This window comes from Calidris pugnax, unplaced genomic scaffold, assembly GCF_001431845.1.
Source record: "Calidris pugnax isolate Ruff unplaced genomic scaffold, ASM143184v1 scaffold165, whole genome shotgun sequence".
In the NCBI taxonomy this organism is placed as follows: Eukaryota; Metazoa; Chordata; class Aves; order Charadriiformes; family Scolopacidae; genus Calidris; species Calidris pugnax.
The window spans coordinates 64,229-75,076 of NW_015090878.1; the positions used below are offsets into that span (position 1 = coordinate 64,229).

At 47.1% G+C, this 10,848-nt stretch overlaps 1 protein-coding gene across 1 annotated transcript; it reads left to right on the top strand.

The window, feature by feature from the left end:
• Positions 1-6: 6 nt before the first annotated feature.
• LOC106890489 (intraflagellar transport protein 172 homolog) lies at positions 7-9,807 on the top strand. Its single transcript, XM_014946357.1, has 11 exons — positions 7-125; positions 206-349; positions 474-586; positions 1,304-1,343; positions 4,133-4,198; positions 4,542-4,621; positions 6,073-6,160; positions 7,023-7,237; positions 7,334-7,457; positions 8,226-8,321; positions 9,619-9,807. Exons 1-11 carry the CDS (start codon positions 87-89, stop codon positions 9,805-9,807), a joined length of 1,194 nt encoding a protein of 397 aa, XP_014801843.1. The 5' UTR covers positions 7-86.
• The last annotated feature ends 1,041 nt before the right edge of the window (positions 9,808-10,848 follow it).

A 10,848-nucleotide genomic window follows, 5' to 3' on the forward strand; every position in this document is an offset into this window, starting at 1 on the left:
CGCGGGGCGGGGCCAGGCGAGGTGGGCCCGGCGGCGGCGGTGGTGCCGTCCGTCCCGGTCCTTCTCCCGTCCCGGCGCTCGGCGCGATGCGGCTGCGGCACGTGCGGACGCTGCTGTCCCCGCAGGTGCGGTGGGTCGGGCCGGGGGGAGCGGGCCGGGGCGGGGCGGGGGCGGCGGTGGTGCTGAGGCTGCGTATGCCCCGCAGGACGGGACGGCGCGGGTGACCTGCATGGCCTGGTCGGCCAGCAGCGCCCGGTTCGCCGTCTGCACCGCCGACCGGGTGGTGCTGCTGTACGACGAGCAGGGCGAGCGGCGCGACAAGTTCTCCACCAAGCCCGCCGACGCCAAGGTGAGGGCCCGGGGCCCGGGCTGCTGCCGCCGGGGCTGCTCCGCGATCAGGGCTGCGGCCTGTGGGCCGGGGCCTGGGTCAGGGCAGCCTTCCCCTGCGGCCCACACCTCCGTCCTCTCCACAGTACGGCCGGAAAAGCTACGTGGTCAAAGGCATGGCCTTCTCCCCGGACTCCACCAAAATCGCCATTGGCCAAACAGACAACATTGTCTACGTCTACAAGATTGGAGAGGAGTGGTGAGTCTGGTGGTAGAGGGCCCAGTGGCTGTGAGGAGGGGACAGCATGCTCCTTCCTGCCGTACAGCATGCTTTGCAGGCATGGATGCTGCCTGCACCAGTGGCCTGGCCTGCTCCTCCACCCGGTGCACGCTGTGTTGTCATCTAACCATCTAACCCTGCAGTGCCAGGGACTCCCAGGACTCTCCCTTTTTCACCTCCTTCTGCCTTCTCCTCTGCAGACTCGCTCTTTCACACTCAGACTCTCCACTTTCTCCAGCTCCGGGCCTGGGGATGCCCCGGTGTCCCAGCCCTCTCTTTATCGTGGTCTTTTCCACAACACCTAGGTGTTTCCCTAGTGAGCAGCAGATAGGATTTCCTCAAATCTTGTCTGACCATGCACCAGCTGAGCTTCTGTGAAGCTGGAGCTCTAAAGCCTGTGCTGCTGTCCTCTGATAGCTGGGGAATTGTGAAACCAGCCTCACTTCAGCCTCATTTGCTGGTGTGTGGTGTGCTACAGCTGCTCAGAAAGGCAGATCATCAGCATTTCAGAAGATCTGAAGTTTTTTTCTTAAATTTTCTACCAAAAGTTGCCTTGTGATAGACAACCTTTGTACAAAACTTAAACAGCCTGCGTTTGGCAATACTGAAACAGACTGAATGCAAACAGCAGGGTAACCAGAATGGGCAGTGTTGCTAGCTTCACTGGTGGTAACTTTTGTCTACCTTTTTCTGCAGGGGTGACAAGAAGGTGATATGCAACAAGTTCATCCAAACGGTGAGACTCCTGTTTAACACCATTTTCTCCAGTGTATGTAGGATAAAGACAATTAAATGTCTCGCTGCTCATACTCAGAGGTATACTTGGTCAAACTGTCAGTGGTACTTGGTCTCCAAAAGTGCAGGTAGATCCTAAGATAATCTCTAAATTTTGAGGCTTATATTATTCGCCAAGCTTCAGAGGCCTCATACTGGCCTGGATACATCATGGTAATTAATTGCTGAATGAAAAATGCAGTCACTTACAAAACTTTGGGGACTACTTTAGGCATCAGAGGACAGAATGTTTTAAGGGAGTTGAAACGGAAAAACTGGAAAGGAGAGACTCTGAGCCCAACTGTTTTTCACAGGTTGGCAACTCTAAGCCCCGAGATTCCTTATTAACCAAAATGTAAAGTGTGCAGAATGCAGTCCAGCTGCACAGTTTCCCCATGTTCAAAGACCTCAGGTTTGTAAGTCGGGTTATTTCCTTGGCCACCTTTGTGCTCTGCTGCTTTGGCTCTGCCTGTGTGGTCAGAGAGCTCTCTACTCAGGAGGTCTCTGGCAAGGATTGTCCCAAGATTGATGTCAGTATCTGGAAAAGGCGAAGGTGTTATAAATTCCTTGCACAGAAAACCACCTGTATGAGGCAACGGAATGCACTGACTAGTTGTTTTACCTTCAGAAGTCAATGTCCAGCAGCTGCCCGAGGCTTTCCAGCCAGTTGCCATCACGCTATGACCCCCGCTTTCTCTGTGTCACTAGAGGAGTTCTCTGCTATGTTTTCCTCCCCTGAAGGAGCTAGTACCAGTCAGGAGGAGTCATCCCCTTGAGCCAAATCCCCAGAAGACATAGGCAGCACTGCTTCTGATGTGGTTGCTGGAGTTTCTGTGCCAGGCGTTCTCAGGCTGCTTTTCAGGTGAAGGACAGCCTGACCCTCTGGGTTGAAAGCCTACATCAGGGCTGGGTCATGGCCCACCACTGCAGCTGCTCTGACAGTGGCTTAGGAGGGCTGTCAAGCCTCTCTCCACATGGGCTTCTGGCTGCAGGAGGGGAACCCAGGTAGTTCTGTTGCCCTGGCAATAAGTGAAGGCAGCTGTTGTTCAGCTTTTGTTTCTCTGTGTTGGAGCTGCTGCGCTGAGTGGTTGTGACACTGGGTAGACTGTCATGAGGGAAAGAGAGCACGAGGGGCTTGGTGTCCCTTTGTCCCTTTCCCGGACATTGTGGTTAACCCAGGTGTGGATACCTGTAGCCTCACTGGAGAGTCCTTTCCTTCTTTGCTGCTGTCCGCTGGCAGGATGAGCTCCTTGCCCCTCTGCCTCCCCTTTGCTGTAGCACCTGGGTAACAGCCCGGTGGGAGCTGCTTGCCTCTCACAAGCTTAGGTGTGCACAGCATGCATACGTTTTTTTTTAATTTTTAATGTAGTGGTTCATTTCTCTTTTCTCTCACTCTCTTCCCCATGCCTTTTCTGCCACTTCTGTCATAATAAATCCTGTATTTTTTCTAATGCTATATGTGTGGGTTTTTACCACTGTGTCTGGTTTTCTCCTATAACTAAATATTGTTATTTACAATTTTTTTGTGTGTTCAGTAAACAGGAGAGATTTGTTATTAAGGCCTTTCCCTCTCCAGCCATTGGCAAAATGTATTGGGCACTCTTACACATCTTGTGAATACAGTGATACTGTTCTGCTTGGCTGGCAGGCAAGGCATCCTGCTGAAGGGTCAGGATGAGTATGTGCAAGTATGACTTCTTTACACCAGTAGCTGAGCACATTACCACTTTGTGAGGCTTGTTTCTAAGCTACTGCCGGGCTGCTTGTGGTTGTGGTTAGGCTGAAAATAAAGGTCTGGCAGATAATGAGGGAAAGGTATGGATGTCTGGGAAACAGGTGCAATAAAAATGGGTCTTCATCATTATTTAGACATACAAATTATGAACAGTTTAGGTATCCAGTGACATTTTGGTATCTGATTGTAGCTGTATTTGCTGATGTGAAGGTGAGATAAATAAATGAGGGTGTAAATATGTCTAAAGCAGGCCCAGATGCTTAAAATGGAACAGATGAGCCAGTGAGGCAAGTGCTGGTGGCACAGTGCCAAACACCAGCCGCCTTATTGACTGAAATTCTTCAGTTTAAACGTGGAGCGGTTTCATTAGTTCTCTTGACCCGCTTTTACAGTTGGGTTTTGTGCTCAGCTTTATTCTTCCTGATCCCCACCTCAGATTTTGAGAATACCTTAGGTTTGGGTTTAACGAACCAACCCATTTCTACCTGACCTACTTTGTAGCATGTGGTAACCGTCTTGCTTGTAAACAAAAAATATAAATAAGGACTATTTCTGATTCATCAAATGAAGATCCAATGTACAGATATTTTCATATCTATTACAGAACCTGGCAGAGTCATATTATTTTTACGTTTTATACTTGTTGATGCAAAAAAATCTTCAAATAGCCATGAGTTTGTACATTCAACAATAGCATGGGGAAAACCCCACACATCTGATCAATCAGTAGTCCTCTCAGAAGAGCATCCGTGGTAGTATAACACATCTGGTGTAACTTTGATGCCCTGCTTTAGCCCTTCTGAGCTTGCTGCTTTACCCCAGCTCAGTATTATCTAGTTCAAGCTTCAGCATGGAGGTCCTCAATCCTACTTTAAGGCCTGTCCAAATGCTGCCATCTCTTCTCTTTCCTGGTCTGAGTGGTCTCAGTGTTCATGAGCTGTGTTACATAGCAGTGGGGCAGGAAGCTTTCTAGGTAGTGGAGTTCTTATCTCTTTTTTTTACCTCCTCCTTGGCAGAGTGCCGTGACCTGCTTATTGTGGCCAGTGGAGAACGTCATTGTCTTTGGTCTTGCTGAAGGAAAGGTAGAGAAACTTGTTATTTGCCTCATTTTCTTCTCCATGCAGGGGCTACCAGCATCTGGGCTACCGTGTGCCACTGGGCACCAAATAGCAACTCAGGGTTTACACCACTGATTTGAATTTTCTGGTTCTGATTCCCTTGGAGGTAACCAGGTTCTAGTGCTTGGGGTTTCTCCTGGATCATTTGGTCCTTTTCTTAAGCCTCCAACTTTTCGACTTCTCCAACCTACCAAAAAGCTATGAGCTTCCTGTTATTTCATGGACCAGGAAGCCTCTGGGGATGTTACGCTGGGGGAAGTCCACATTCTGCAGACAGAATCAACATTGATCAGATTCTCTTTCTCAGGTTCGTTTAGCAAATACAAAGAACAACAAGTCTTCCACCATTTACGGGACAGATTCCTATGTGGTCTCGCTAACGTCCAAGTGAGTATGGCATTGCGTTAGCCTTCCTGCATTGGCTCAGTCTCCTGTCCCGCTGTTGGCCCTGGCACAACTGGTGTCAGTATGGGAGGTCGCCAGAGTGTCTCTTTCTGCTGTCAGTTCCTTGTCGAGATAATAAAGTACTGTGCTTTCCAGAAGGAATTCCATCCTAAAATCTGATACCTGGATATACCACACTGGCCCATGCGGTTTGATTGTTCCTCAAATACATTTCAGGATGCAAGTTCCCATGACATTACTCGCATGTATTGATTTATTTGAATCCAGGACTTTATAAAGATTAAATTTGTCAACTTAATCTCGCTAATTACTGACATTAGTCAAGTTCAAGGGCTAGTAAAAGTAAAAATTTTCTGTCAGATAAAACACAAGGCTATGATGAGAAAAATAACCATAAAATGCAATTTTTAATTAAGATTTAATTTTAAATACTTCTTTATCCTTTACCTAAAAAAAATTAAGTTATGTCATGATCCTAGCAATGGGATTTTCACTAAATGTTGACATTCTGGTTTTTGAGTGCTAAAAAAAATTAAGAAACCTAAAGCTAGCCTAGGACTCTGACTTTCTACTGCTGAAAAATCCCTCCAAAGACTGTCTGCCTTTGCCTCTATTCCAGAGGGTTTCTGTTCCCCCCACCTCTCTCTTCATCCCCTCTTCTTCTCCGACCTCTCTTCCCCATCTGCCCCCCTGTCCCCAAATCCTTCCCCTGACTCTCTCCCCCTCTTCTTTTATTTGTAAACACAGCTCATGCTGTTACTGCCATGGTGTCAATGACAGACCTGGGGTTGCAATCACAGAAGACAGATGTATGATTCCTGGATTGTTCCAGTGTTAAACAGAATTTATATTCTGTACTTGAATCATCATTAAAAAGTGTTCTTTCTGGGTGCACTAGGTTATGCCTGTTTCCTCTTCCTTGCCCTCTTCTCCTTGCTTGTGTCAAGATTTACACAAGACATGAATGCTACAAATGATGGACTGGAGTGTTTGTCCAGATGGTTTTTTGTCTTAACTGTGTTGCTTTTAGGGATTCCTGGCATCACCATATTCAGCCTCATTTTTGGAATAGTTCCAATCCAAGGGTTGTTTGATATACCTTGTTACGTAAAATTATGTGCGTAGTCATTATTCCACTTAAGGTTACTTAGCCTTCCTGTGTTTTAGTGGTACAGAAAGTTAGTTATTGTGATTTTACATGATGAAGATGCTTATCTGGCCGCTCTCCTTTATGCTTGCCGTACTTTTGTCTGCTTTGTTTTTACAGTCACCAATACAGGTTTTAGGTATTCTTGTGTTTATCACCCACCTTGTCTTTGGTGATGAGGAACATCAACAATGACCCTGGGACTGGCTCCTCTGGGCAAGGGTATGAAAATAAAGGTGCAAGTCTTACTGCAGTAATGCATCATCCTGTCTGTGTTTCTTTGCAGTGTGTCGGGGAAGGGAATCCTGTCTGGCCATGCAGATGGAACCATAGTACGCTTCTTCTTTGACGATGAGGGCTCAGGTGAATCACAGGTATCAGAGATTCTTCTTCAATTAGCAAATTCCTGTTTGCACAGCCAAGGAGCTCTTTGGCTCAAGAGCTCTGGTAAGGGATTAGGCCATGGAGGGAGAGCAAGTCTGGAGAGGAGCTGTGGTCTGTGCTTGCTAGCGTAGTTTTTACGGAGCACTGATGAAGGCAGACCAGTGACTAGTTGCTTTGAAATACACTGAGTGCAGTGGTGAGAGCAGAAGTTACATTTTTGTGTATGAGACATGAGGCTATTCAGGTGTCTGGAAAGATCCGATGTTAGAGTCTCCAGGAAAAAAAGGCTTGAATAGGTAGGGTTCCAGGGAATAGCTATTGTCATCTTCTCAGTAAACAATGTATAGTTACCTCAGTTAAACCCGAATGCCAGGTTCACACTGCCTGGGGACAGAATACTTGGCACCCAGCATTTCTCCTGACCCCTGCTCCTCCCCAAAAGGAGAAGTCTCTGTGCTTCAGGCTATGGTGAAGGGAATGCTATTGTTACTCAGATATTTTCTCTCCAGCTGAAGCAGTTTGAGCATGTTTGCTCTCTAGCATGATATGCTGAAAGCCTATGTATACTCTGGTACATTATGGGGGTATCCCAGTCTAGTTAATGGTACTGGTCTTCTTCCCGGCACCAGGAATCTTCTCTCCCAGTTAAACATGTGGAATAGTTGAAACATCTCTCAGTTCTGGTTTCTACCTTCCTACAGAGGGGCAGGCAGACAAAGCACCTCCCATGAGCTGGACTTTACAGAAGGGCCTCAGACTGGTCTTGTTGTGACAAGTGAATACAGAGGCCAGCTGGAACCGGAATGGCTGTACCCATTCATGTTTTCAGATGTTCTTTCTTGTCTAATTTAGGGTAAGTTGGTGGTGCATCCCTGTCCTCCTTATGCCCTCGCCTGGGCTTCCAACAGCATTGTGGCTGCAGGCTGCGATAAGAAGATTGTAGCTTATGGGAAGGAAGGAAATGTGGTTCAAACCTTTGACTACAGCCGGGACTCATCAGAGAAGGAATTCACCACAGCAGCTGCCAGTCCTGGCGGCCAGTCTGTGGTCATTGGCAGCTATGATAGGTATGGTGCCTGATGGTAAAGTCTCCCCTTTGTAGCGCTTTCTTCTTCAACCATATGCAATTCTTCATGTTTCTGCTGTCTCATCCGTTCTCACAGGTTAAGGGTTTTGAACTGGAGCCCACGCCGCAGCGCCTGGGAGGAAGGCAAACCCAAAGAAATAGCTCACCTCTACACCATCACAGCTTTAGCATGGAAGAGGGATGGATCACGGATTTGTGTGGTTTGTATCATCAGTCAGCAGCTGTGAGCCCACGGGTCACACACCGGGGACAGTCTTACGCGTGCTCCTGAGAACAAAGTGACGTGACACAGGGAGAGTGAGAGTGGTCACACTGTCACCGAGGTGTGTGATGGAGGTGCTTGGGCTGAGACCTTTGCAAGGGACTCTGCTGCAGTCAGTTGTGCAGAGTATGAAGCTGGAATTATCATGGCTGATGTGTAATGGCTCACTGGCAGCAGCAGCCCTCCTTTTTTCACAGAAGTGTAGTAAGGTCAGCATAGCATAGCATAGCTTCTCTAGATCAGTCTCACAAGCATTCTTTCCTCCAAGCACCTGTGAGAAGCAGTACGAGACCTGATCTTCTACCCTATGTTTACATGCTATGTTTTCAGTTCAGAGGTGTCTTTCTTCTGCTTTTGGCTGTTGGGCCTTGATCTGCCTTTCTCTATCAAGTTAAGTAATTCCTTAAAGCTCTTTAAATCAGTCTTTCTGCAAATCTTTCTGAATTAACCCCTCCTCTTCCTCTGCTGTGTATGTGGCAGTATTTGGTAAGCTCTTTTTCTCTGAGAATTTCTCAATCTTTCTGTTCTCTCACGAAAGTCAAGATAGGACTGGTCCTCATGCATCTGGGCCTTGAGCCTTGTTCCCCAGAGCAGCCAGGACCTGGGGATTTCTGTCTCACCTCTGATCCTTTTCATGAAAATAGGGTCTGGAATACCTTTTCGTAACAAAATTCACTGACTATGTGCAATACGTTTGTTTCCCCAGGGCACTCTCTGTGGAGGAGTTGAACAATTTGACTGCTGCCTTCGCAGAAGCATTTACAAAAATAAATTTGAAATGACATATGTGGGACCAAGCCAGGTAAGAGAATAACCAGCGAGGTAATGTCCGTTGATTACAATGGGATACTTACTAAAACTTTACATGTTTGGAGTTCTTGGTGCCATCAGCTTCTTTCCGGTCTATCATCTGCCTCCAGTCCTTGGCCCAATCACTCACGAAATCAAAGAATCATACAATGGTTTGGGTTGGAAGGGTCATCTAGTTGGCTTTAAAGGTCACCTAGTCCCAACACCCTGCCGTGGGCAGGGACATCTTCAACTAGATCAGGTTGCTCAGAGCCCCATCCAACCGGACCTGGAATGTTTCCAGGGCATCTCTGCCCAGAGAGTTGTGATTAATGGGGTGAAATCTTGAAATCTCATGAGGTTCACATGGGCCCACTTCTCCAGCCTGTCCAAGTCCCTCTGGATGGCATCCTGTCCCCCACGCCTGTCACCGCACCAGTCAGCTTGGTGTCATCCACACACCTACTGAGGTTACACTCAATCCCATTGTCTGTGTCATTGATGAAGACATTAAACAGTACTGGTCCCCATATGGACCCCTGAGGGACAATACGGACCCCTGAGGGGCAGATTCCTTGTATTCAGCTGAGGGAACTCTGTAATTTCTGTACGGTAGTTACCTTCAGCCCCATTAAAACTACACTGGAAAGAGTTGGAAGTGATGGTGATTTCTCTGAGTCCTTTTACCTCATTAATTCCTCTCTTTAAAGCAGTTACACTGTCTTGAAAAATATGCACCAAACTTGGCAAAGCAAATTACCAAAGCATTTTAGGTATACATCTGCACCTGCAGTTTTTTCATAGCAACTTGTCGGGAAAGGCAGAGGGAATATTCCAGGGACAGTGTCAAGGCTGGGTGGAAATTGGCTAGGAGCAAAAATCATGGAGTTTATTTCCTTGTTTGTGTGGGGTACCTCTGTGCCAAATCCAGGCTCCTTAAGTGGTTTAAATTCAGCCAACGTTACCTGTTTCAAAGTAGGGGTGAGGTAGCAGTCTGGGCACCCCTCTGTAGTCAGTGGAGAGAGCGTAGGACTCTCAGAGGTTGACATCCTCAAAGGCCTGAGTAGTCCTCCAATTAGGCTGGAAACTTCTAAATGGCAGCAGTGAGAATCCCACACTTTTACTACAGTTGTTATCCCATAGAAGAGGAATGGTAAGGTTTATTTAAAAAAGAAGAGTGAAATGATGTGAGAGGACATCTAAATACCCAGATATCATCTGTTATCTAATATTCCATAGGACACAAAGTCTGTGTTCTTCCTCTGTGCCTGGAAACAGTGCCTCATATTGCTTTTTTTCACTTTCTCTAGGTCATTGTGAAGAACCTCTCAACAGGAACCCGCATTGTGTTGAAATCCCAGTATGGTTATGAGATTGATGAGGTGAAGATCTTAGGGAAAGACAGATATCTGGTGGCCCATACCTCAGACACGTTACTGCTAGGTGACATCAGCTCCAACAAGCTCAGTGAGGTACTGCAAAACCTGTCAGTTCCTTGACTGTCCAATGCTTAACTTTGTGACTCAAAGGGTGTGTTTTCTGTGTGGGAACAATGCATCTATTTTCAAAGAATTATAGAATAATTTAGGTTGCAAGGGACCTTGGGAGATCTTTTATCAAACTTATAACCCAAAGGAATCATAGAATCATATGGGGTTGGAAGGGTGGAGATCATCTAGTTCAACCCCCCCACCAGAGTGGGTCTGCCTATAGCAGGTTGCACAGGAACGCGTCCGGGCGGGTTTTGAATGTTTCCAAACAAGGAGGCTCCACCACTTCTCTGGGCAGCTTGTTCCAGTGCTCTACCACTCTCACAGTAAAGAAGTTCCTCCTCACGTTTAGGTGGAACTTCTTATACTCAAGTTTGTGCCCATTTCCTCTTGTTCTGTCACTGGGCACCACTGAAAAAAGACCGTCCCCGTCCTCCTGGTACCCTCCCTTTAAGTATTTGTAAGCATTGATTAGATCCCCCCTAAGTCTTCTCTTCTCAAGGCTAAAAAGACCCAAGTCCCTTAGCCTCTCCTCATAGGAGAGATGCTCCAGGCCCTTAAAGGTCACATTAAATTCAGATGTGGTTGCTCAGCGTTTTATCCAGGTTGGTCTTGAAAACCTTCAAGGATGGAGATCCCACAGTTTCTCTGGTCCCCTGTTCCAAGGCTTTACTGTGCTCATGGGGGAAAGATTTTTTTTTCAAGTCTTGTTGGAATCTCTCTCAGCAACATGTGCTGCAGAGATTCTGAGGAGAAGATTTACTGAGGGAAAGGGACTGTTGGGGATGCTTTTTACAATAAAGTTAGTCTAGAGGAAGGTGGGAAAGTGCCTGTGAGAGAACAGACTGGGGAAGTACATCGGTCACATAAAGGCCTCTTGTCCAGAAAGCAGTAAGATAGTACATGAAACGGAGTCTGAAGCATGGGTTAAAAAAAGGGAGAGGGAAGTGAGGAACTTGCAAGCTGGGAAGAACACTGTTGACAGCTGAAGTGCTGGAACACGATCCCTTGTGGGGCGCAATTCTTGCTGTCCGTGGGAGTTGAGCTGGA